Source organism: Aethalodelphis obliquidens, unplaced genomic scaffold (assembly GCF_003676395.1).
Source record: "Aethalodelphis obliquidens isolate GAN/ISIS:26980383/991018 unplaced genomic scaffold, ASM367639v1 scaffold18, whole genome shotgun sequence".
NCBI classification, from domain to species: domain Eukaryota; kingdom Metazoa; phylum Chordata; class Mammalia; order Artiodactyla; family Delphinidae; genus Aethalodelphis; species Aethalodelphis obliquidens.
Genome location: NW_020837962.1, coordinates 26,326,388 through 26,354,024, shown reverse-complemented (window position 1 = coordinate 26,354,024; position 27,637 = coordinate 26,326,388). Strand labels below are relative to the sequence as shown.

Below are 27,637 nucleotides of genomic sequence, written 5' to 3'. Positions count from 1 at the left end.
GAGGAGCTACTTAGGTCTCTGGAGTCTGACTGCTATGCTAAAGAATTTGGTTAAAATTCAGTGGCTAAAATGACAGTGCTTGTTTTTTTTTTTAACATTTGTTTTTAATTGAAATGTAGTTGATTTACAATATCATGTTAGTTTCAGGTGGACAGTGCTAGTTTTTTATTGCTTTTTTTCTACCTGAGTATAAATAGGAAAATGCACAATATCTGCTCCTTCAAATCTTGTCTATAGCGGCAGGGGAGCAGGAGGTCAGTGGCTGTGGTCAGGCATCCTTTAATTAGGGTTGACGAGTGCAGCCTTGTGGATCTCCAGCCTGATGGCGATGGGGCCCAGAGAACATCCTGGCTGCATTCTGTTTGGGATCACACTCTGTTCATGCGTGTGGCCTGGCCATTGAATTAATGGAGTTCATTCAAGTGTGAACAAATGAACAGTCAAATGAAATATACAGCATATTTTAAAGTGAATCATTTTGAAGTCCGTTCTCAAGTAAGAAAATGGCATTTCTTTAAACTCAGTTTCATGTGAATGAATTCCCTACTTCTAAAAATGATGATAAATGTTTTCGTTGTTACTGGTTTTGGTTCTTTTTAGGGAGGATGCTCTTCAGTCCTTATGTTCTCAGAGAGACAGCAGCAAGTGGTCTTGAAAAGCAGGGTTTTAGTTCCCTGCCCAGAAATTGAACCTGAGTAGCCTGGATGTAAACCAGGAATTCTAGCCACTAGTCCACCAGGGGCTAAAGGCTAAAAGCAAAGAGGCCCTGGCTCTTGCCCCATTTGAAAACAAGAATGTTTCAAGGAGGCAAAAACTGTAAAATCAGGTACAAAATTTATTATTATTAGCACGGCACAACCTGTGGGAGAGCACACAGGGAAGCTGTTTACGTAAGGCAGAAGCAAGGCAGAGATGCGCACCCAAAGAGAAAGGGTGTGGGCATCCTCCCTAATGAGGAGTGCAGCAAAGAGGCGGTTAAATCATTTATATAGGGCAGTTTTTCCAGGTCGTTGTTTACCTTGGGCCAATTATCTCGTTTCTTTTCCACACCTCACCTGTCCTAGGACCCTCTCCAACATGCATGCGTGTGTTTTTGCCAAGATGGATTCCAGCACAGAGGCCTGTGGGAGGTTTGAGATCACCTATTATGGGGTGGTGCCCCCTCCCTTTTGGCCTCGGAGGAACCTTTCTACACATGTGCAGTCCAAGGAGTTCTCCTTGACCTCAGGAGTGGTCATCTTATCTCTTTATTCCAGCAGAGCTCAGCTCCTGCCATTAACTTTGTCCTTGGCGTGTCTAAGGAAAACAAAGCTCTAATTTTACTTCACTTGGTAAATACCAGCTGTCCAGCCAGGGCCCACCTCCCTCCTACCTCACTTGCAGTAGAAATAGCTGCCATTGTGAACCCTCGCCAGGTGCTCTACAAATGGTATCACTGTGTAAATGCTCTACAGACATTATTTCATTCAAGCCTCCTAAGAACCCTGTTGTTAGGTGGGTCTTTGTAGCCTCATTTTACAGATTACAAAATCAAGGCTTAACATGGTTGAACACCTCACCTGAGGTAACATAACCGTTCACAGGCTGAGCTGAAAGATGCCATGCTAGCTAGCCTGCAGTGGTTCTCAAAGTGTGATCCTTGCGGCAGCCTTAGCTGCACATGCAGAACTTGTTAGAAGTGCCAAAAACAGGCTCCACCCCAGACCTACTGAATTGGGAATGGAAACTGCAGGTGGACTCCAACAGTCTGTGTTTTAAGAGCCCTCTGGGTGATCCTGATGCAGCTCGAATTTAAGAACCACTAAGCATAGGGCAAGGAAAGGAGTTTTAGACTTCCTTAGAAGGAAAAATAAATCCATTTAAAGTCCTTTACAACTAATCTCCCCAAACAGGCAATTCAGATAAACAGGGGAAGACTGTTCACTAAAAGAGACTTTTCTTTTTTTCCAGAGGAGTTGAACCTATTAGACTTTATTGAGCTCTTCTAGGTGCCAGGCACAGTGCTAAGCACTTGACGTCAATCATCTCTTTAAACCCGCAGGTGGTTGCGAGGATTAAATGAGATTGTTTTCCACGTTATACAGGTGGGGAAAGAGAAGCTTAAATCAGTTAAGAAATTGCCTACTACCCAGCATGTATTCATGGACAGAGCCAGTCTCCAGAACTGATGTCTTGATGAAGAGAACATACAGGAATCACAGCCATCAGTACGATGACTTGACATCTTGGAATGGCTGCCATTTGCAAATGATGGGGTTCGGAATATGCCACCCCCAAATATGGCACCTTTAGTATATTGAGTATTTTAAGGTGAAGGAGTTTGAGAAAACAATAGAAGCAGGAAGGTCACTCTGACCTTCCCATCTACTCCCCTCCTCTCCTCTGAAACAGGTCATAAAACCCACATGTGAGACGTATGCTTCCTACTCCTGGATGAAAGGGGGGTCCTTATCTTCTGAAGAAAAAGGGGCTCTGAGAAGAATCTGAACAAACAGGCCTTCCGAAGCCCCCCCTCCCAGTTTATTACACTTACCTCATACTCCTCGACTCTCATATTTCTCCACAACTGTCTACTTTTCCGCAAACCCAGCACAAAAATACTCAAGCTTAACTGTTTCTTCTAGTCCTCGTTTTCTTATAAGGGCTCCCAGGTCACCTAAAACTTATATTAAATACATTTATATGCTCTTCTCCTGCTGATCTGTTGTGTCAGTTTAATTTTCAGACCCAGCCGGGGACCCTAAGTAGGTCAAGGAAATCTTATTCCTTCCCTACACAAAGAAACATATTTTGGGGAACTATGTATGATTGAAAAAAAAAAAAACTACCTATTGAAAAAACACTTTCTGAAGTTCCTTAATGAAGGCTGTTTAACTCTTTTAGTCACCGATTTGCTTTATCTATTTAAGACCATAATTATTATATTACTACAGCCGGGCGTTCTTAATTGGATTCTGCTAAAGAAATGAGGATGGGCAAAAAAATTATTTTTCATTTATTTGCCCCTAAGGGCAAATAACTGCCTCATAAGCAACCCTAAAAACGCTAATACCTCTACCTTAGACTCAGTGAAAATCAGCATTTAAGGATAGAAAAGTACTAAGCAGGAGTTTCTTAGTCTTTACATTTTGGGGGGAGAAGACCCCACACAACTAGATAAAATGTACTATATGAAAGGAATATAATATGTCCTTTCTTTACTTTTTTTTTACATTTCCTTTTTTAATGAAATCTTTTATTTACTTTTAATTTTTATTTACCTACTTATAACAATTTTTATTGAAGTATAGTTGATTTACAATGTGATGAACTTATTTTTTAAATTTAATTTCTATTTTCTGTTGGAGTATAGTTGATTTACAATGCTGTGCTAGTTTCAGGTGTGCAGCTAAGTGATTCAGTTATACATATTTCCATTCTTTTTCAGATTCTTTTCCCATATAGGTTATTACAGAATATTGAATAGAGTCCCCTGTGCTATTACATTTCCTTTCAATCAGTAGAAATAGACATAACATATCCTCAGCAGGGAAACCTGTCTTTTAATACTGAATATTGATTCTGATAAATTAATAAGAAACACATGGTTTTTAAACTGCTTATTCTTAAAACCATAAATAGTAGGCAATTGCTCTGAAATCCTGCCTCATCAAAACATTTAATGAAGCGGATAGGCTGAGCCAGAATAGCTTCCCAGGAATGTAAGCCAACATACTCTTTCTACTGAAGAGTCACCCTGAGGACACTTTTGCTGCTGCCTCCAGTGCTCTCCTACTGTGGACTGTCTTCTTCCAAGTACCTAAAAGGGCAGGTGATTCTCTCAACTTTGGTGAGATGCAAAAAGGAGCCTAGTTTTCGGATGCTCAGCAGAGCCAAGTTGCCAGGATATTGTTTGCAAATAAAGGGTTTGTACTAAGTGGTATTTAGGGTAAAATCTTTGCCAGAGAACTCTTTCTTGAAGAGTTTGAAGTACACATAGTTGGTTAAGGGCATGGGTTTGGAGTTAAACAGAAATAGCTTCAACTTGGGCTTTGCTACTCAAGAGATCTAACCATGAGCCCGTCTTAAACCCACTAGGCACTAAGCCACAGCTTCCTTGTCAGGAAAATGGGGGTGATAATACCTACCTCACAGAGACATGATGAGGAATAGGTAAGATGGATCTTTTTACAGTGTAAGTTGGAATATACGCCTCTTCCACTTTAAACCTTCAGTGGCTTCCTACCTCATTCCAAATAATTTCCAGGGTCCTACTTGTCCCCTTACAAATCCCTTACAAAACCCATCACTTCATTGTCCCATTGATGTTCCCTGGAAGTATTAGACACAAACCTCAGGGCTTTTGCACTTGCAGCTTCTGCTCTGACTGCTCTTCTCCATGTATCATCAGTTCTCCTGGTTTACTTCCTCACTTCTTTCCAGTTTTCCTCAAAGTCACCTCATCTAAAGAGGCCTTCATCATCATCTTACTTAAAAAACGCATGTGCCCGTGCACACACACACACACAGCCCTTACCCTTCAGATTTTTTTACCTTTGCATTTATCAATTCCTGATATATTATTTATTTGCTTGTTGTTCATTGTCAAAGTCACACATAGACTATAAACCAAGAGACAGATACATTGTTTTTGTTTACTGCTGTGTCCCCAGCAGGGAATTCATTCATCACCTCACAGATATTTAATAAGCATCTCTGATGATCCAGCAATTCCTTGGTTACATATCTGGGACTCAAATTGATTGTTATTTAAATGGTTCCTAATTTGTAAAGACTTTTAAGGGTCCTAAGAAGCTGGAACTGGAGCTCCTTTAGGGTGATCTAGAGAAGGGTTAGCAAGAGATCTCATCTGTGGCAGCCGTGGAGCTGTGCCATTTACATCTCCCTCCAAGACAAAACTCACTAGGAGTGGAGTCAGTGGGACGGCCTCCGCTGCAGCATCCTCACCCCTGCGACGTTCAGCCAAGGCTCCCAGCCAATGAGTGACATGGCAGAGACTGGAGCCGGCCCTTTCCTGCCCCAGGTGAGGCTCCTCTGGTCGGTGGTTGTTGCTCTGGGGCTCTCATCCACCTGACGGAGACGCTCTCACAGCTGCCCTGCAGTCTGAGAGCCTTCCTACCTGCTCATCCTTCCTCCCTCTTCTGCTTTCACAGTCATTAGTCCTGCGAGTGTGGTTTGAAGGCTCTCCCTGCCTACTCCTGTTTCTTCTCCCCTTTCTCTTTCATACGCATTTCCCGTAATCAATCAATCAATTCCCCGTAATCAATCAAGTTCATCTTGGTGTCTGTTCCTAGATGACCCAACTCATGCAACAGCCCTTCTCTCAGGGTAGAAGAGTCATGTACTAAACCTTTGGACTGCAATTTTCTGAAGCCAAGTCTGTGCTCAGAATTCTCTAGGTTGGTAGCAGTGGTCCTCCATGTGCATGTGCCAGTGATTTCTGCACCTCTTTTAGACACAATAAAAAGTGATAGAACCAGGATTGGTCCTTAGAGCCAGTGGGGACTGTGTATCTTTGAAGCCTAAACATAAGCTATTTCAGAAGATAAAAGTGGAAAGGGAGCGACAAAAAAAATGCATTTTTACAAGCTGGACTATTTAAGTGGGCAATGCCGATATTCAAAGGGAAATTCCGTGAAAGTTATTTGAGATTCCTTTCCTTTCAGTTACTCTATTCAACACGGACTGTCATCTCCATTTGGCCATAGTTCAAAATGTTATTTCTTTGATCAGCCTCTTCAGATGTATGTCTTCTGTGTTGCTATATGTATAATCCCTGGCTCGTTGTAATTTATTATTCTGGAACTGAATGTGTTTTTATTAGAAGTGGTTTACTGAAAAGAAGGATTTACTAGCTTATGATCCTGTTTCAAGCACTTATGCAAAGCACATCTTCTGATGTTCTTAGAATTTTTTGGAGGGGGAGGATGTTAAAGAAAACATTATTCATGACACTTGTTAAAAATAAGACAGACTGTGTTCAGGAGACTACTACAATGGGGGTTTTGCAGAAGGGGAGAGAATTTGAACTCAGCTTTGAATACAATAAGGAAGAAAAGATTTATAGCCAAGGAGCAGGTTGGGGGGTGGGTCAGTGGATGGAGAATTACTAAGAGGAAACATCAGGGGTAAGGAGAGATTTGGGCTAAACCACCCTAATAGGATTCCTGCTGAAGGCAAGCCAGGGTGATCAGACATCACCTGGGAGATGGTGGAGGTTGAAGAACCAGATCAGATACTAAGGGTGATCAGATACTGAGGGTGGAGGATTCTAGCTAAATCAAGTTATTAGCAGGATTCTTGCTAACACTGGGCAATGCGAAGGCAGACACAGAAGTCCAAAAGTCAAGGCCTATTTGGGAATAAGATTCAGAGGAGCCTGACTAAAGTTGGCTCAAGGAGAGAATCTTTGGGGTGGGATGTGTGTGTGGCGGTGGTGGTGACATATGTTTTTAATGTTTGTTGTAAATGTTTGTTACAAAAAACATTTCTTTTCCTCCCTGGCTCTGAGTAAGCTGGTCTTCTTTCATTTTTCTCATTTTAGTTGCTACAGCAACTGTTTTGACTAACATGACAGTTTTCCTGCCCAAGAAAGTTACGTTCTTGAGTGACCACCCACTCCATCGAAAGGCATGTTTTGTTGACTTTCTTCTTCTTTTTGCACTCTGAGAGGTAATTGCCGAATATCTTAGGAATAATTTCTTCAAGTGTTGTCTGGCAAGAATCAGGGAGCCTGTCTCAGCGCCCTGCTACAAGACAAGAGCCCTCGCAGAGTCTAAGTGTTCATACTTGGCCTCAAAATGCCCACAACAGAGATGCTTCTGGGAGAGGGAAGGACAAGGAGAGACAGATACAGAGTTTGACATCTCAAACTGGCAGACCTTAAAAGTTAAGACCCAAAGATTCAACATCTCTATCTGGAAGTAAAAGAGAAAATGGAGATTCCTAAATATTGAGGACCGTAAAGTGAGCAGACAGAAATACAGAGTTTGACTCTTTCAGGTGGATCATTTGAGCAATTCCTTCTTCTTCCCAAATTCAGATCCTAATCGAGCTGATCAGCTTCTCACAGAGCCAAGGATATGTCAGAGCCCTTGTTAATAACAAACACCACCAGGCCCAGTTTCAGTTTCTTTTTATTTTGCGGTACGCGGGCCTCTCACTGTTGTGGCCTCTTCCGTTGCGGAGCACAGGCTCCGGACGCACAGGCTCAGCGGCCACGGCTCACGGGCCCAGCCTTTCCGCGGCATGTGGGATCTTCCCAGACCGGATCACGAACCCGTGTCCCCTGCATCGGCAGGCGGACTCTCAACCACTGCGCCACCAGGGAAGCCCCCAGTTTTTTTTTAAAAGATGACATAAGTCAGAAAAGGTGCTGTTCCTTCCTCTTGCTCGTTTTCAGCAGCCTTCGTCGACTCTTGCAAGCCAGGTCACTTTGAAAGTTGATGATGTTCTTCATTTCTGAGGTCAGAATAAAATGAAGTGAATGGATTAAATCCTTCTACTTGTTATCAGAATAAGCGTTCGCTGTATTTCACGATCATTGCTGAAATCAGCTCTCTAAATGCTCACGGTTGGCTACTGAGAAGGAGAACTTTTCATTTCTGCTTCTGTGGAATTGAGAACCCAAGATAGATAGTAGGTCCAGCACCTGTAAAACTTGCTTAACAATCTCTTGATTGTCCCTCACTATCTGAGAGCGAAATCAAGAAGGTGCCAGGCAGGGGCTCCTCTGGTCACTACTCCCCGCCACGCCCTTGAAGAAGGAAGGACTAAAACTTCCTTCTGATGGCTTGCCCTCTGTGCCTGATGTGGACTGAGGCTGGCTGGGGCACAGAAGAAAGCCTGACCTCTCTGTGCAGAAACCACACTTTAGCGAGTCTAGCTCCACAGTCATTTACAAGCTCTGGGTTATCCTCACGTGTAGACCTCCGGATCTGCATTCTGGATCAGTGGGAATAAGCGCGCACGGTACCACTGCTCATCATGAAGACCCACGTGACAGAGATGCTCTCCCCACCATGATGTACCGATAGATATAATCCTGCCACATATTATCTGTGTCCTCTGGGGAGACTTGCTAACCTCAGAGAGAATCTGTAAGGTAGGGGAGGCAGCATTTACCACATTTGTTTCTTGGATGATTCATCATAAACAATACTAGCAACATGAGTCATAGTCACGGTCACTGTGTTCTTATATTGACAATCAGTAATAATGTAATGGGTACAGGTTATGCATCAAGCCCTGCAGTGCCCACAGGTGGCCCGTAAGATGTGTTATTGTTCATGCTGCCATCCCTGCTTTTGGAGATGAAGAGACGAAGCTCATATAAGCCTGTAAGTGTCCAGCCACGTTTGGATCAGGTCTGTTGGACCCTAAAACCAATGTAACATGCCCAGTAGTTTCAGGTGTTCATGAAATGGGCTTCGTGCTTATTTACACATGTTTCTTCCACATCCCAAAGTCAGCTGTAGTATAGAAGTAGGTGCCACTAGATAAAATGCATTAGGGATTTAAGTTGAAGACAGAAAAAAAAATGGGAAAGTACATCAAATTAGGGGTAAAATTAACAGGCAGCCACTCTATGGGCAGCAAAAATGTCCCATAAAATTGAAAGAAGTGAGCTGCAGATTTGCTACTTTTGATCATGGTAGCCAGAGTAATGCAGGAAAGAAAAACAGTTATGGGATTCAAACTGTCTGTCAGATTACAAGGAACGCAACAGATTAGGAAAAATAACTTTTCTTTATACCAGGATCCAAGAAAAAATTCTGATAGCTTTCTACAACAACCGGTAATAAATACAGTCTGTACAGTTCATGGAGTTCACAAGAGAATCCTTAAAAATGATGTAACTAGAACTGAAACATTTCCAAAGCCCTTCTGATCTGAGTGATGGTTACTGGCCTTCAGTGACAAGGAGAACAGCAAAGCCTCCTTCAGATGTGATGCTGAGCAGTTCCCTGGGCCCACTCACTCCCTGACAATGTCTCTTTCTCACTTACAGGTCTCAAAGCAGGTGTGATGCAAATGCCTGCTTCGGTGTAGCCATCCGTCTCAGCTCTGCCCCACCAGCTACATGACACAGGGCAAGACGCTTAATTTCCATACCTCAATGGCCTCCTCCTCTGTAAAATGGGAATAATAATAGTACCTCCCTCACGGGAAGTTGGGCGGTTAATAAGTTAATGTGTACAAAGCTCAGACCATTGCCTGGTGCTCAGTTAGCATTGTTTTGGTGGTAGTGGTTTATAATGTTATTTATATTTGGTTAGACCCTTCGTGGCCTTTCTCTAACTCAGACTTCACTTGTCCCTCTTCAGCCTTAACAAAGCCCTTTCTCTTCCTCCAGTGTTGATCAAACCATGTTTACCCAAAGGTGGAGCCTCCAAGGCAGTGTTCATTCACTGACAACCCAAACACCCACTGATTTTAGGCAGAGTGGGACCTGCTCGGCTAGGTTGACAGGGTAGAACAGACACAGGCTTTGGAATCAGAGAAACCAGTTTGAATCCCAGGTCTGTTATTTATCCACTGTAGCTTTGAAGAATTGACTCTCCTTCAAACATTTTTCCCCTTATTTCTAAATACTGCATGTCTGATAAGGTAACCACTAATCATACCTGGCTGTTTAAACGAAAATGAAAAGTTCAGGGCCCCTGTCACACTAGCTACATTTCAAGGGCTTCATAGCCCCACATAACCTTCATGGCCTCCACCTTGGGCTGTGTTCATCTGGCACATTTGCATCATCACAGAAAATCTGTTGAAGAGGGTTGGATAGTAGCCCTGAATTACACAGTAGTTTTCTCCTAACTATTACCAGTTATTTGGCATTGACCTCGTCCCAGGCACTTGGGCTTTCTCAACTTTGAGAGCCATGTGAAGTTGGTATCAGTTTTCTCAAGTTACAGGTGAGAAAAGTGAAGCTTGGAGAGATGAAATGGCACCAGTGCAAGATTCTCTGGCAGATGCCTGGTGTGGAGGCTGACAGTCAAACCCAGGAAGGATAAGCTACAAGGTCTGGGCCCCAGTGCACCTCCTAGGGGTTCACTTTCTTAGAAATCAGGAGTCTCATGATGGAATGTGGAAGTCCTCACTCATTTCACTCCTTCTATATTCTAATCTACCCATCCCATCACAAGCACAAAAGAGGCCCAGAACAGCTAATGTTTAATTGAAATAATGTGAAGTTAACATGTATATTAACCAGCCCCAAATCACTATCCCTTCCCAGTAGTGAGACTTGACTATTCCCTGTTTGATGATGCAGACCCCACAGTAGAAAAATATAGTCATTCACAGTTAACTTAAGTAGTAATTGTGGGTGAGAGAGCAGGAGAGGGAAAGGTGAGAAATAACCACAAATCACAGTTAGAATAAAATCAACCACCTGTTACTGCCTGTTATCTAGAAATCCCACCCAAATACTTTCCTCCTATTTAGAGTATTTGGCCTGCTGAGATTTCTACCACTCCATATGCAAAGAAATGGTATGAAATGTCATTTAACCAAATCACTTATAAAATTGAAATAAAGGAAAAATATTTTTAATCTAAATCATTTTGAAAGTAACTTGAATCTTTGAAAGATAAATTGTGATATTGAATGATGTTGAAATAGCAAGTGTTAGGGGAAACATACACTAGAGATAATGCTGAGACCACAGCTTTTAAATATACTCTATCCGTGATGAAATGGGGGCAGCATCTCTGGAAGCCCCTAGGGGCAAAAACCCCTCAGAACAGGGATCCTTGAGGCAGGAACAGCTTCTAACTGTAGTGATTCCAGCAAAAGTGATGCTTCTTGCTTCTTCCAAACAGAATGCCCTCCGATTACCAGCTTGTCCGCTTTCACAGGAGTTCCTGTTCCTTTCACACTGTCTCTCCCAATGGCCAAAGGAAAGAGCTGGTTTGGGCTGGATGTGTTAACTACTCCTTGAGCTCTAAAGCGTGACTAATGAGTTTTAACCAAGTCCTATGAGAATTGAAATTCTGAGCCCCCTGGAAGAAGTTACATTATGGTTTGCATCCTTACCAGAGGATCCCACTACCATCTGTTAATTGCAAACAAACAGATTTGTGAAGGAGCAAGGGCCCAGCTTCCTTTGACATCTCCCCTGCCACGCTCAAGTCTGGAGGAAGATTTTCCTGACAAGGGAACTGGGGATATTATAGCCTCAGTGTGGTCACGAGGCCACAGTCCAAGTTCTGGTCAGTAGGTACCTGTGTGAAATTTAAAACTGCTATTAGGGGAAAAGAATAGAGAATGTGTGGGAGGTGCAGAGAAATCTAAATAGGTTGGGTTTCAGTTCCTTTCAGCTGATTGTCACATACCCCTCAGGTCTGTTCTCTGATTTTCATGGGTAGTTTGAGTCCACTTGGTCTGAGAATTTTCCGGTCACAGTCGACAAGTTTATCGTGGGCCTTGTTGGAAACCTTGTCATTAGCATCTATCACAGCTCCTTACAGGTCTCACTGGAGAATTTCTGTTGTGGCAGCTGATTCTCCTAACATCTGATGTTTTTTATCTATGAACTAAATGGACACCTGGTAAATGATATTTTTTCCCCTTTTGCTTTTGTTGCTAGGGAGCCCAGTCCCAAATAGGCACCTAATTCTCATTGTGTAGGACCTTTTAACAAGTATTTCTAAAAGCTCTTTTACTCTGTCCTTATTTTGCAAATTTGCCTTTTCTTCTCCTTCCTTAGAGTTCTTATCCCATTTTGCAAAGGATCTCTTTGCAGGGGCCACACCCAACCTCTAAGATGAGCTTGTATGACTTAGAAAAAGGTGCTGCTTCCTCTAGGCAGACAGCCTCAGGGTGGTGCCCTGGTATTTGTATGTCTGTCCGTGGCAGCCCTCCAGGGGCTGACCCTGATGGGCTCTGGGCCTGGTGCAGCCCCCTCAACTTGAGTAGCTTCTTGTTTATGTTTTATATATTGGCCTACTGTGATATATTTCATTTGAAAAAAAAATTCTTTTCTTATTTTTTAAGACCATGAATTTAGTTTCGGTGTGCCTTTGATGTGCTAGGTGCTTGGAACACAAACGTGAGCAAGAAAGTTTCAAGGACTCTGCCCTCACAGAGGTTATATTCTGATGTGGGAGCCAGGCAATAAATCAATAAATAGTGAAATAATTGCAGACTGTGTTTTGTTGCAAGCAAGGAAATAATCAGGATACTGTAATAGAAAATAAAAATAGAAAATAAAGTATTAGGGAGGTAAGGGAAAACCTCTCTGAAGAGGGGATAATTAAGACAAGACCTGTAGGATGAAGAGGAGCTAAGGACAGTAGGAAGAGTCTTCTGGGCAGGCGGAACAGCAAGTGCAAAGACCCTGAGGCTAGAAGAATTTAAGAAGTTCAAGGAAAAGAGTCCTGATGGTTGTAATGAACAAGAGGGAACACAAAGGCAGAAAGTGGTGTGAGATCAGGTCTCTAGGACCCAGATTAATGCAGGACCTTTTAGGCCATGCTAGGAGTTGGGATTTTATCCTAAATATGATGGAGAACTATTAAAAGTCAGTGACTTTAGTGAACTGATTAAAAGTTTGGAGAATCAATATGGCTGCTGTGGAAAGAAAGAGTAGAAGTGGGAAGATCAGTCCATGGGAGATGCTAGGAGTTGGGATTTTATCCTAAATATGCTAGGCATTGGGATTTTATCCTAAATATGATGGGGATCTACTAAATGATTTTAATGAACTTATTAAAACTTTGGAGAATCAACATGGCTGCTGTGGAAAGAAAGAGTAGAAGTGGGAAGATCAGTCCATGGGAGAGATGGTGATGCTTTGGACCAAGGTGGTGGTAGTAGAGATGGAGCAAAATGGATATATATGAAAAATGCTATGAAAATGAAATCAAGAATAGAAAGTCAAGGATGACTCTTAGGGGAATTCCCTGGCGGTCCAGTGGTTAGGACTCTGTGCTCTCACTGCCGAGGACCAAGGCTCAATCCCTGGTCAGGGAACTAAGATCCTGCCAGCCAAGCAGTGTGGCCAAAAAGAAAAAAAAGAAAAAAAAAGGATGACTCTCAGTTTCAGTAAATGGATAGATACTAGTGACATTTATTGAGCCCAGAATGTCTTGTGATGGAGAGACTTAGAGAGATAAGGGTGAGGAGTAAAGAATTCAGCTATGGATATGTTAGTTTTGAGACATCTGTGTGGAGATGTCAAGTAGAGAGTTAGATGTCTGAATTGGGAACTCAGAGAAGACTGGGCTCCTGTTATAAATTTGGGAGTCATCAAGAAATAGATGGTATTAAAGCCCTGGGGTTAAAGGAGGTCTAGGAACGTAGTGGAAATGAGAATTCCCAGAGCCAATTCCTGTGGAACATGTAGAAGTTGGATGTAGAAGGAAAAGAACTTAAAGGAACAGAACACAGTCAGAATATCAACATTCCAGAGTTTCCAAAAGGAGGGAATAGTCAGCCACTCAGAGATCAAATCAAAGGAGAAAAGGAATGCGCGCACTGCATTTGGCAGCATGAACGTAAGTCATGGTGGACCTGGCAGAGAAATGTTAGCAAGTGATAGAAACAGAGGGCAGATGGAATTGGTCAGAGATGGTAGGGAAGGGAGATAGTAGAGACAATGGCTAGAGAAAGACTCTTCAAGATATTATGCCCTGAAAGGGGATGAGAGACTTGAGGGAGTAAATGAAGGAGGAAGTGTTGATGGCTAGAACATATTTGTTTGCTGATCAGAATGATCTAATAGAGAAAAAAATTGAGTATTGGGTGGTGATAAACAGAAGACTGAAATCCTTGTGTAGGTGAAAGAGGATGGAACCTGGAAGAAGATTGAATCTGGAGCAGAAATGGGGGTATTGACCTTTGATGGGAGAAAGTGTGCTTTATTAGGAGTAAAGATGGAGAAAGTTCTCATCTGAAGAGTTTCCTTTAATCAGTGAAGCCCAGTAATTGGCTGGGAGTAAAGAGGTATGAGAAGAAGCAATGAGATAGGCCTTTCAAAGAGTGGGGAACCTTTTAAGAAAGAATTACAAGGTTGAAAGTCATGTTGACTATCCTTTTGAAGCTGATAATCTTGAATTTAAACCAAAGCCAGACAGTCCAGTTTTGTGGTTTTCTTTCATCAAGTTCAGCAATAAAAAAATGGACAGGGGGGACTTAGTTTTTTGGCCAAGAAAACAGAAAATGAGACATAGGAGTTGAGGGTGTCTGTGAGGGAGTGATTGTAATATTGGACCATGGAAATAAGCTAGACAAGGATGGAAGTAAAAGGAGGAGAAGTCTGGTGGTTAGTGAGAGATTGGCAGGGTTAATGAAGAGGAAGTTGCAAGAAGTCAAATTAATACAGAAGAGTGAGGACTGTAGAGCTAGGGGCTAAAAAACATCAGGTGGAAGGGTCCAAGAGTGGGATGTTTAGGAATCCAAATTTCCAGATGGCGATGGTAAGGTCTGAGGGTACTAAGTAATTGAGAGAGGAAGAAAGAAAAAACTCCTTGCAGTTAAGAAGGCCAAGGAACTGAAAGTTCCACATCAAAATAAGCTGGAAAATCATTCTTATTTATCATGTATATTTCCTGGATCATCTCAAATCCTTATTTGGAATTGGATAGGGTGCACATAAGTAAATAATAATGAGAGTAGCTGATTCATTGTGGATCTACTCTGTAAATGCCACTTTAGGTCATACTTCTGAACACTGAAATTCTTTATTACCATTAGGATATTACTTGGGAAGTATTCTAAAATGTGTTCATTCTCATAGTTTAATTAATTGATTATTCTCATTTCTCAGTCAGTAATGATATAAGACATTTTCGTTCAAGTTCAATACCTTTTTGTATGACATACAACACCTTTCTTATCTAGCCTTATTTATGTGTCTAGTCTCATCTCCTACCACCCCCTTAAGATGTTCTAACCACACCAGCTCCTCAGAAGTCCCCACTGGCAGGTCAAGCCTACATGCCTGCCACGCTGCTTCACCTGGATAACTTCTGCTCATCCTCTAAGACCCATCTGAAATGTCAACTTCTGGGTCAAGCCTTTTCTAAAAAGTTGAACCATCTAAAAGTGTATTTTTGTGGGTCAAAGATATCACATATTGGCAATTTCATGTTGTTCATAATTTGCTACCAAAAATATAAAACTGAACTACACGTGAGGGATGGTAGCTACCACTTGCTGAACTGTAACTATGTGATTCACATTCATGGTAAAAATGTAAAGGTACTTTAAATTTATCATCTCATTTCATTCCCTAAAAGGTAGGTATAAATACTTCCTTTTGTTAGATAAGGATTCTAAGACTTAAAAAGGGTCTTTGCAAGAGAAGGTAAATAATAAGTGGCAGAACTGGGTTTTGATTCCAAAAGCAAAGGTCACATTATGCCCCTTCCTTCGTCTTACTCATCTCTGTGACTACAGTGCTAAGCACGAGCCTGGTACAGAGTTGAAATACCTATGATAATTCTTCACCTGTTTGAAAACTACCCAAACAAATTTAAAAGGGCTTTGTTCAGGGCCCCTGGTACTCTAAATTCTGACACGTTAAGGTGGCCAAGTCTCTTGACATTGGGTTTACCTTGATGAATGTTGCTGCTTCCTTGGAATTTGGAAAGATATGTTTTGGTGGGTGAAGCTGAGAGTCTGGACTACAGTTAAAATCTTGAATCCAGTAATTGCTCTTTGTTTGAAGTCACACCCTGCTCCTGTTTGCCAGGCAGGTTCTCTATAGCAGTGTTGTAATTATCTAGGAGGACAAGTTCTTTAGATCAGGAGAAGAACAAGTGGATTTGTTGACACGTGGGTGCCAAGTCTTGATGTAATGCAAATGGAGGGCAGAAGGTATCTGGATTCATTCCCTGAATGCCCTTTTGCTTCCATTGACATAGAACTTTCCTGGTGTTCTTAAGAAAAGTGTTGCTTTCTTGCTAAAATAAAGACCAGGAATCCTTTGGCAAATACAACTTAGCTGCTCTGGGTCCCCTGCATTTGGCTAACATTCCATCTTTATTTGAATTTTGATTCTGTAGTTTTCAACAGAGTTCCTGATGTCCACAGCAGTGGTTCTCAGACTTTAGTGAGCATTAGGCTCACCTGGAGGGCTTTTTGGAACACAGATTTCTGGTTCCCACCCCAGAGATTCTGATTCAGTCTATCTGGCCTGGAGCCCTAGATTCTGCCAATTCAGTCAGTCTCCCAGGTGAGATTGAAACTGCTGGTCCCAGGACTACACTTTGAGTAGCTTAAAATCTTGCTTAAGTTCTGGTTTATGGGACACCAAGGGAGGTTGAATATAAAAGCAAAAAGCTCAGGAATTATCTGAATGCTGAATTGTATAGACAAAAAAAAAAAAAAAAAATCAGTGACTTAAAAAATTATCTCCTGATTTCTGACATTTTGTTAGAAACCAGCAACAATTCCTCTTGTGTGGAGGGATACTAGTTGGCTGGAACTTGGGAGTCCTTCTTCTTTCCAGGAGCTCTTTTCCAAGATCTTAGAGCAAATTTCTCCTCTGTGACCTTCAGAACATTAGTGTGTTTTGTTCTTAAAACTACCCTAAAAGAAGATGCTGTATAAAATTGATCAGTCTTTCAATGCAAAAATGAATGCAAGAAATTTTCAAAATGAAAACATTACATAATATAATAAGAAATGTGGTCATTAGATTCAGGATGCATTTTTCTTTTGTTTAGAGACTAAAAGATATTTGCATTTTTATTAGATTCAAAATGGTGTGAGTCATGCAGATCAACACATTTCTTTTTCACAGGAATCCTTTGTGTTTGAACCCAACTGCCTCTTCAAAGTGGATGAATTTGGCTTCTTTCTGACCTGGAGAAGTGAAGGCAAGGTATGGCTCAGAAAGAGCAAGCTGTTCCTTCTTGCTCTCAGGGTGAAGGCATTTCATTTTTCAACAAGTGATGGAGTGCCTCTTGAGGGCATGGACCCTATGCTTATTCATTCGTTCAAGACTTTTCAAAATGTGTGCTAGGAGTTAGGGATACATTGATGGTCAAGGATGTGATCCTCATAGATTCCAGCCTAGGATCAAAGTCGCACATCCAAAAAAAAAGAAAAAAGTTACAAGTCATTGAGAATTGTGAAAGAGAAGTTCAGGTTGTTACAAGAGCTTAAACAGGCAAGTCTGATTTAAGTCTTGGGAGTTAGAAAGGTTTCCCAGAAGAGAGATGTTCAAGCTGAAGTCTCAGGGGTGCATTTAAGGGCATTTTCATCTGGTTATACCCCAGGACTTAACACACGGCACAATGACACATTTCATGAACCTTTGGGTAAAATTTACAAAAAGTAGAATCAGAGTTATATAAAAGCTAGCATAGTCCCACTTACTATTTCATGTACACACATATATTTAATAATATACATACAGTATTAATGTTATTACATGTATAAAAGTAACATTTTATAAACATTTAATAAATAATTATTCAAAGTTGCATTCATACATATATTTGAAATGGAATGTTTGAGGCCTTGACTTTCTGACTGTTGGAAATTATTATTATTATTTGTTTTTAATTCCGCTTCTGCCTTACTCTAGTCAGCATTGTCTTCATCATCGCAAACATTTGTCACCTCGTCTGTGCCATAGGTCTGGCAGAATTTAGGCTCACTGCTATGCTAAATTCTCTCTTTGCAGGAAGGACAAGTTCTAGAATGTTCTCTCATCAACAGTGTTCGACTGGGAGCCACACCAAAGGTACCTGTGATTGGTGTTTGCTGGTCTTCTAAACACAGAATGCTGTTTAACCCATTACTGCCCCAAAATCATCAGCTGGGAACGAAGGACAAACACAGTTTAGAAATCTCATCATTAGCTCACCTTGAAGGCTCAGTTTGCCTCTGAGAGAAAAAAGAAGGAAAGAGCGCATAAATCAGCCTTCTTCACAGTGATTGGTTTGAATAAGAAGCTGTTTGCATAGTGGTGCTAGGAATTTAAAAGATGTTTTTTCCTAGAATATTCTAGCACAGTATTTATCCCCTTTTCCATAATAGCCCTGCAAGTTTTTAAATGTTCAAAACGAAATTATGTTCCTCACTCTGTTTTTTATTCTTTAGTGACCCTCTTTTATGTTAGTTACAATCTCTGGGTAACCATGTTGGCATTTCCCCCTGAGTTCTTGTGGAGGACAAAACCACTATTTTTTTTGCTAATTAGGGTAAACTTACACAGTTTTCATTCCAGATGAGGATGCCAGGGCTCCTAGAGGTGCACACACTCACTCTTTGTGTCCAGACTATTTGAAAGACTTAATCTCATTTTTGAGTAACTTGTGGTTACTGGTTTGTGGCAATGCCCTGCATATTTGCCTGAATCCTCAGTGACTGTTCTCTGTGAGAGAGCCCTTTGACCTTTGTGGACGCGAGCAGGTCCCAGTCAGAGCCTTTCTGTCCTGTTGCCATAGTCCGGGTCCTCCGATAACTACAACCAGAAATCGAAAGAAAGACCCTCCCTCCCAGTCTTCTAAACCAATAATTTTATAATACTTTTCTTACCAAATGAGTCTCAGTCATGTGTACTGTTAAAGATTTTACCTCCAGGAGTTTTAGAATAATGCCAGATATCTGGGCATTTTTAGATAGAAAAAAAAAAAAAATTGCCCTAATATATGTTTTTTACATCAAACATACTTTCTTTTTACCATCTTTCTGCCATGCTCTGTGATCTAATGTATTTTTTCCTATTTGTCTACCTCAATAGGATCCCAAAATTTTGGCTGCTCTTGAAGCTATTGGAAAATCAGAAAATGACCTGGAAGGGCGGGTAGTTTGTGTCTGCAGTGGTACAGATCTGGTGAACATCAGTTTCACGTACATGGTGGCTGAAAATTCAGAAGTAACTAAGGTATCCTCTGTGAAACAGCCTCCTTCCCTCCCCCCCTAATATGTGGTGCACATAATTTTGCATGTATAATTGTAATAGATATTTTAAATTGTAAAATAATTTAATTTAAATTTTAAAAAATGATTCCATTGCCTTGCTGGAACATTGGTCTAGAAAATTCAGCAAGCACAATACCCTGTTAGCACGTCCCTCACGTATGCCAAGAGCCCGAACACCTACTGTGTTATGTTGTAGGAGCCTCTCACACTGGAATGTACACAGGAATCACCTGGGATTTTGTAAAAATGCAGATTCGGATTCAGTAGGTCTGAGGTGAGGACAAATCCTCCCTTTCTAACAAGCTCCCAGTTGATGCTGATGTTGCTGGTCTGAGAACCACACTTTGAGTAGCAGCACTGCCCAGTAGAAAAATAATGCAAGCCACAGATGTAGTTTAAATCGTTCTAGTAGCCACAGGTTGAATTAATTTCAGTATTTTAGATTCCACATATAAGCGATATCATATGATATTTGTCTTTCTCTGTCTGGTTTACTTCACTTTGTATGATAATCTCTAGCTTCATCCATGTTGCTGCAAATGGCATGATTTCGTTCTTTTTATGGCTGAGTAGTATTCCATTGTATATATCTACCACATCTTCTTTATCAATTCATCTGTCGATGAACATTTAGATTGTTTCCATGTCTTGGCTATTGTAAACAGCGCTGCTATGAGCATAGGGGTGCATGTATCTTTTCGAATTCCAATATATCATATTTTAACCCAATAGGTCATTTTAACATGAAATCAATATAAAATCAGTTAACATATTTTACATGCTTCTGTTTATACAAAGCCTTTAAAATCTGATGTGTGTTTTTTTTTGTTTTTTTTTTGCATTACTTGGGCCTCTCACTGTTGTGGCCTCTCCCGTTGCGGAGCACAGGCTCCGGACGCGCAGGCTCAGCGGCCATGGCTCACGGGCCCAGCCGCTCCGCGGCATGTGGGATCTTCCCAGACCGGGGCACGAACCCGTGTCCCCTGCATCGGCAGGCGGACTCTCAACCACTGTGCCACCAGGGAAGCCCTGATGTGTTTTTTTAATTCAGATGGGCCACATTTCAGTGGCTGCATATGGCTAATGGCTACCCTGTTGGACAGTGCAGGTCTACGTGATTAAGATATCTACCCCCCCGCCATAAGCTATTAAAGTATTGGGTTATAATCCATCATAATACTGTAACCAGCCTACTATTGCCCTGGCAAGTGAGTCTCAAAGAGATTTTGGCCGAAGTAGAAAGCTTCAAATTTAAATCACTTTCCTGCAAGTCATTTGTCTTCAGGGTGGTTTTACCTGTGGATGGAGCGCCCATTATCTTTGCATAATATGTGTGAAGAGGCCTGGGCCTTTGCTCTACCATTGCAGAAACGTGGCTTTAGGGGAGTGGGAAGGGGAACATTTTATTTTCCCATTGATCCTGCAGGTAGAAGCTCACTGCAGGGTCGAATGAGAAAGGCCATCATTAGAAATATTGAAATTTAGAGCCTGAAGGGAATATATTCGTAAGATTATTTGATGAAATGGAGATGAGAAGATTTAACCCTGGGCCCAGAGCTAATGGGTGCAGAATTGAGTTCTGCAGATTCCAAGACCATCTTTCTTTCACCCTCACTCACAAAGCGTGGTCCACATTCCAGCTGCATAGGCCTCACCTGCGAGCTCCTTACACATCAGAGTCTTGGGTCCACCCAGACCTACTGATTCAGAATCTTCATTTCTAACGAGGCCCCCCCAGTGACTCATATGTGCAGTAAAGTTTGAGAAGCTCCCAGCTGTGGCTTTGGGTCCAGGAATGGATGTTCCATGGGAAATGAGAGCCGTTGCTTCTGTCCTTGGGGTGGTTTGGTTGGTTTCATGCTGTTTTCCCAGATCACCTCGCTTTGGGGAAACAGATTTTGCCTTCAAGTTCTTTCATTATTGTGCTCAGATCAACACCTTGTTTGAATGGTTTCTTGAACCCTGCTGATCTAAACAAGCATCGTTTCTTAGAATTCACGCTTACGTTATTTGCTAGAGGTCTTTCTGGTTGCTATTTGCAATAACAACATTCAATCCCAGAAGTCCATGCTGACCACCCAGGAAGAAAAAGACTTGTTAATCAGACAGAGATATTTAGCTGCCTGAAGTTTTGCAAAAACACAGTTCTCTAGAGCGGTATGCCCTGGGTTTTGTCAGTGCGTCATATTACAAGAAACAGTATGACTCCTGTGAGCTTAAGAACATGGGCTTGGGACCAGGTTGCCTGGGCTTAAATCCTTGCTCTTTCTCTTCCCAGCTGTGTGACTGAGACATGCAGCTGGCCCCTCTGAGCGTCACCTTCTGCATCCATAAAATAAGAACAATACCAAAATGCCTGCTCTTAGGATTGTTGTATAGATTATGAGTTGTTACATGGAAAGTGCTTAGTGCACGGCCTTTCTCATCCAAAGTCCTCAAAGTGTGCCTGCTATTCTGATCACAGGGTCCTAGAATTTTAGAGCTGGAGATGGAACTTAAGCAGAGCTTCCCACCACCTCATTTGTCAGATGTGGCAAGAAGCCAAGCAGTTACACAACAGGCTAGGCCAGAGTCCAGCCTAAAGCTCAGGCCTTCTGATTTCCTGAGTGATGCTGTCCACCCCACCCCATCCCTGAGCAAGTACAGTCCTGGGAAGGTGGCTCAGATCAGTAAGCCCATAATCTTCTTACTTTCCATGGTTTGATTGTTGTCAGTCTTGGTTCCTTTTGTTTAAAAGTCATGATGTGAAACCTATACTCATGAGTACGTGGTACATATGTGTATGTTCCAGGTGGAAATTTATACTTAAAGATAAGATTTGGGGTGTTTTTGCAGTCGCATTTCCACCATATTTAAGATTAGCTGGCCAAACAAGTAGGACTATAAAATAATTCTGTACTGGATTTTTAATTCAAACTCAATACTGTTTGACCCTGCTCTTATTAAATAAATTAAATGTTTCAGCTTCTGGGAACTATTAGTTACAATTTTATAATTCATTAATAATGTAATATGTAAATATTAATCTCACAGTCCAAACTAGACAGCCCATGCTTATTAGAGCATGTCCTTTTGGTTAATTGATACTTGGAAGATGTTGAACAAATTTTTCACTTATGTATACATGTGTGTGGATAATCTTGCCTACTTCCTGATTTCAAAACTTAACTGTCTGCATCCAGATCCTAATACTTACCACCTCCAGCATTGACATTTTCCCCATCACCACTGCCTTATCCCTACGCCTCTATATATGTTACTATCCCTAACAGAACACACAAGCCATCAAATTGAGAGGATTTATACAAAATACAGATGTAATTACCACAGATCAAAATGATGGCAGAATTCATACATTAGATCAGATCAAGTGAGAAATGTAAAGATTTCCCAGTGTGCCTGAAATGGTGTTTGGGACTCAGCCTGTGGTATCACTTTCACCTGAGTACAGCTTAGGAGCCTAGAATAGAATTATGGGACCATGGAATATGCTATCTGTCCTCTTAGCTAGCTGTATTCTGGTCACTTTATCACAGAAGTCAGTTAACGCAAGTCATTTTTTTAAAAATATTTTTATTGGAGTATAGTTGCTTTACAATGTTGTTAGTCTCTACTGTACAGCAAAGTGAATCAGCTATACATATATCCCCTCTTTTTTGGATTTCATTCCCATTTAGGTCACCACAGAGCCTTGAGCAGAGTTCCCTGTGCTATATAGTAGGCTCTCATTAGTTATGTATTTTATACTTAGTACCAATAGTGTATGTATGTCAATCCCAATCTCCCAGTTCATCCCACCCCCACTTCCCCCTTGGTATCCATACATTTGTTCTCTACATCTGTGTCTCTATTTCAAGCAAGTCATCATTTTTAAAAATAACGCTTACAGACCTTAAACGCTTTATTTTAACTTGAAGCATATAAATGTGGTTCAACTGTTGACCCGTCTTTTAATGTTAGAGCCGAGGTCTTTGCATTCAGTATGGGTCTGTAGGTGGGGGTTGATGTAGTTTTTCTTTTTAATTGAAGTACGTATAGTTGATTTACAATGTTGTGTTAATTACTGCTGTACAGCAAAGTGATTCAGTTATACATATATATACATTCTTTTTTTAATATTCTTTTCCATTATGGTTTATCACAGGATATTGAATATAGTTCTCTGTGCGATACAGTAGGACCTTGTTGTTTATCCATTCTATACATAAAAGTGTCCATCTACTAACCCCAAACTCCCACACCACCCCTCCCCCAACCCCTTCCCCCTTGGCAACCACCATTCTGTTCTCTATGTCTGTGATTCTGTTTCTTAGATAGGTTCATTTGTGTCATATTTTAGATTCCACATATAAGTGATATCATATGGTATTTGTCTTTTTCTTTCTGCTTACTTCACTTAGTATAATAATCTCTAGTTCCATCCATGTTGCTGCAAATGGCATTATTTCGTTCTTTTTTATGGCTGAGTAGTATTCCATTGCAGATATGTACCACAGAGGTTGATTTTTGCCTATACTTCAATGCCCATAATGCATTGCCTGAAATAATCCAGTTTGGTTTCTTTAAAGTACAAGTGAGACTTTAAAGGCACTCATGGAGCAAATCAAAATACAGAATCCTACAACTGCATGACTTCTTTCCCTAATCCTTTAGTTGTCTTATTTACATCGAGCTTGAGAAAAAAAATTTAGCAACTTGCCTTTAAAGAAATCTTCCCAAATATTCACCGAAAGAAACAACAACCCTCTTTCTTTCCACAAGCATATTTCACTGGTTCATGTAATTTTTATTACATACATAGACAGGTATGGAAACAAATGTAAGTAACTCATGGTAAGCATGCAAGGCGAGAGCAAAAAGGTACAACATGTTGGAAAACAGCTTATTAACTGTAAGGGTTTGGCATTCCCTGGGTGGTCAGAGTGTTTTGCTTGTTTTATGCCATCTGATAAGTCTTGGTCTGACCAGTGAAATAGAAATTTTAAGAGGGTTTCTAGTACAGAACTTGCTTAGGAGTATTTATTTGAGATTCTTGAGTCTGTTCTTAATTCCCAGGCTTTTATGATACTTACAGTCCAATGATTCTGAAAAATTCACTTAATTAAACATTTAATCCAAGCAGATGGGCCAACCTTCAATTCATGTCCTCTCCATGGAGGACCAACTTTTACACATGGAATCTTTCCTGACTCTGAGAAAGCCATCTTACTTTGTTTGTTCATCCATTTCCTAAAAGGGTTCTCTGGTATTTTTTCTTCTTATTTCAAGGAGGCGTTTTAAGAATCAATAAACTTTGACATGAAATCGGACTTTCTTAGAGTTAAGCTTTCAAATAAATACAAAATGTTTTCACAGCACACAGGACAGTAAAATGATTGTGCTTTTTTCAATATAAGATGTCACCAGTATAAAAGACATCTTTGTAGCTCAGCTTGTCTTTTCTTCAATCACCCCCTCTGCTTAAAGAGTAAATAAGCTTGTCTTGCCACTCTGCCTCTTTACAAGATTTGAGCTCAATTCTATAGAACTTTCTCCCCTGCAAAATAAATGTCTAACAGTATCTAAACCTTTCACCCACATCCTTCCAGTTGCTGAGTCCGCAAACACCCTCCTCCAGTGTCCTGATCGGTCCATTAACAAACACTCTTGTATCTAGGATCTAGCTGCTTCTACCACCAGCATCACTACAGCATTCTCCAGGCCAATACCATTTCCCCCACTAATTGGCATCTGTACCTTGGCCTTGCCCCTTGCAGTCTGTAGCTGAAGGGATGTTTCTGAAATGTAATTCAGGTCACATCACTTTGCTGCTCAGAACCCTGCAAGGCTCACAGGGCCCAACAAGAATTCCTTCTCACTTCCCTTCCTCATGTTGCCTTCATCTCCCTCTTCCCTCCTTTATATTTCCTTCCAGCCTCAGGGACTTTGCATGTGCTGTTCCTTTTGCCTGGAACATACTCTTTCCCCAGTTACATGCAGCGCATTCTCCCTCACATTTCTCAAATCTCTCCTGGAACATCACCTTAGCTTCCTGCATCATCTCCCCTCAGCACATCCTAACTCCTTATCTTGCTGTATTTATCTTCATTGTACGTCCACTATTTTCATGCCATACATTCATTTACTGCCATACATTCATTTATCTCCCTGCCCATGAAGGCAACATTCTGCTCACTGCTGCATCCCCGACATCTAGAACATTCGCTGCCCAACATTTAGTAGATGCTCAATACATACTTGTTTTATTGAGGTCTTTATGTTGACTGAATCCATAAATTCTAACCTAGGTGATGAATAGGTATAACCCTCAAGTTTTTTACAGTTTAGCTCAAAGAAAAGCTAAGAGAATTATCTTTGGACGAGAAGCCCAAGAAAATGTGATTCAGTGATAGTCCAAAAGGTCTGGGATTCCATGGCGTTATTTTTAGAGTCACTTTTCAGGATGTAATGGGACTGTTGCTAAGAATTCATGACAAGCCTGGAGGTTGTAACCCCGGTGTCTTGGCGTCTTTCCAATTTAGATCATTATTTTCTGCTTCCCTAAATCTTTCCTGTCATTCCAGTTAGAAAATTCAGCTTTCATTTCCTCTCCTTAAAAACCTTCTGTTAAAAGAAATTGCTAACAAATTGCTGGCACTTTTCCCTCAAGCCCAGTGTGCCTTTGGGTAATAGGTGCATCTGTTTGGTCACATAACTTAAAACATCTATGAAAAAACAGCCACATGAAGGAGATATTTCCCAATTTTTTCTAAACTGTGTGTAATACAACTTTTTCTCTGAATCCTACTCATCTCTCTGCCTACCGTTTTACCCTAAACCCTACAAATAATACCAAATATTGTAACAAACTTCTTTAGTTAGAAAAGCAACTCAGTTTCTCTGATGTACTTTTTTCTCTCTTGGGATACAACTAGTTGGGGAGGATTTTGTCCCTGGTGTGTTGAAGGCAGTTCAGATGTCTTTCATTAAGCTACAGCTGGCGCTACACAGCAAACTGCAAGCACAGTCGCTGTACATCAGATTGAAAGGCAACCATCATTGAAAATCTCCGCAAATAAGTCTGTTATTTTATACCAAGTTGAATTTTACTTTGATTACAAAAATAAGCTGTTACTGTGAAGTTCAAAATGCAAAGATTTGGATTTAAGTTCAGACAATTTCCAGACTGCTCATTATACTTTCTGCAGGTTGTAAATGTTTGGCAAACTCCATAAATTATGCTTTGTAACCAAGTAAACAAATAAGGTCATGACCGGGTACTATAGAAATTAAATTACAAAAATGTTATGTGTTATTCTTGTAGACAAAAAAGACAAGGTCAGGTAGTTTATTACAGGGGATAAAATCTTATTTAAGTCAATTGGGTTGAATGTCACAATCGCTCTGCTGAACTTGAATTATGTTGAGTAGAAGAATTTATGCAAAGATTCTTGGAGAAGGGATTTATTCTTCGCTTTGCTGGGGAAAAAAAATATCAAGTTCATGTTTAGTCAGTCCCTCCTACTGGCTTTGCTAACACCCTGCAGAGCCCCGCTCCCCTCAATTAGTTCCTCTACCCCTAGTCAGGCACAGACCTACTCAGGGGATCAAACCATAAGCCTCACCTGGGACCTTCTTAAAAATGCAAATTCTTGGGCCTTATGCCAGCCTAATGAACCTGAAATTCTCAGGATGGAGCCCAGTTATCTGTTTTTGTTTCTGTTTTTGTTAATTGAAGTATAGTTGATTTACAATGTTATATTGGTTTCAGAGATACAACATAGTGATTCAGTATTTTGATGGTAATAGTTTAACTAGCCTCCCAGGTGATTCTGATGCTGGTTGAAGTTTGAGTCCCGTTGGTTTAGCATACAAATGGACTTGGTCCAAAAATCATAATGATTTTGAACCCAAACAAGTTTTTATCAAATTGATTGACTGCAGCATGCAGGTAAATCTGTAGATCACTGGTTAGAATTCGATCACTGGTTAGAATTCACTGAGAACACAGAAAGCACGATTAAAATGAATTCGTTTCTATGACTCTAGAAAAAAAGTTATTTCTTAAAATGCAGTTTTAAAAATGTCACTAGCTTTAAATTGCTTCTCCATTTACCACATAGCTCCAGTTTTTACTGCTAGCAAAAAATGTTATTGTGAACATAATGTATGTGTAACATGGGACTACACGTGTTTGTATGTTTTCTAATCTTTGGGGTATAATTGAAAGATGGGACACATAAGGTGGTGGGTTGGACACCTTGCCTGAGATGAGACTCTTGCCTCTAGAAAAAAATCTATTTCTTAAAATGCAGTTTTAATTGTATTATATATGCCTGTGATTCTTAAAGTGTGGTCCCCAGACCAGCAGCTCCAGCAGTACCTGGGAACTTAATCTGAGATGCAGATTCTCAGGCCCTGCCCCAGGCCTGTGGAATCAGTACCCCATGTTTTAAATAGCCCTCCAGATAAAGGCTCAAGGTGAGAACTACTGCCCTGTAGAGAAGCTCCATAAGGAGCGATTATATCCTGCTTCTCTTGCATAAGTCTTGAAGAACTTAAATTAACTGCTCTGCTGCCCAGACTCACCTGAGCCGATGCCTGCTGAATGCTAAAGGAGCTAAATTGTAAATCTGAACTTTCTATCCAGAATATACTAATTGATTTCAGTTCTTCACCACACTGCCTCATGGTGTTTTGAGGCTCAAGTCTGGGATGGTGAGGGGGTGTGTGTGTGTGTGTGTGTGTGTGTGTGTGTGTGTGTGTGTGTGTG

The 27,637-nt window shown here is 40.9% G+C and overlaps 1 protein-coding gene across 1 annotated transcript in view; it reads left to right on the top strand.

Annotated features, from left to right (window-relative positions):
• PLCB4 (phospholipase C beta 4) overlaps positions 1 to 27,637 on the top strand; it is a 420,273-nt gene that overhangs the window by 275,363 nt on the left and 117,273 nt on the right. The window contains exons 4-6 of the mRNA XM_027118190.1: positions 16,754 to 16,834; positions 17,642 to 17,701; positions 18,704 to 18,847. Coding sequence (XP_026973991.1) covers positions 16,754 to 16,834; positions 17,642 to 17,701; positions 18,704 to 18,847 — 285 coding nt within the window. The remainder of the gene's footprint in view (positions 1 to 16,753; positions 16,835 to 17,641; positions 17,702 to 18,703; positions 18,848 to 27,637) is intronic.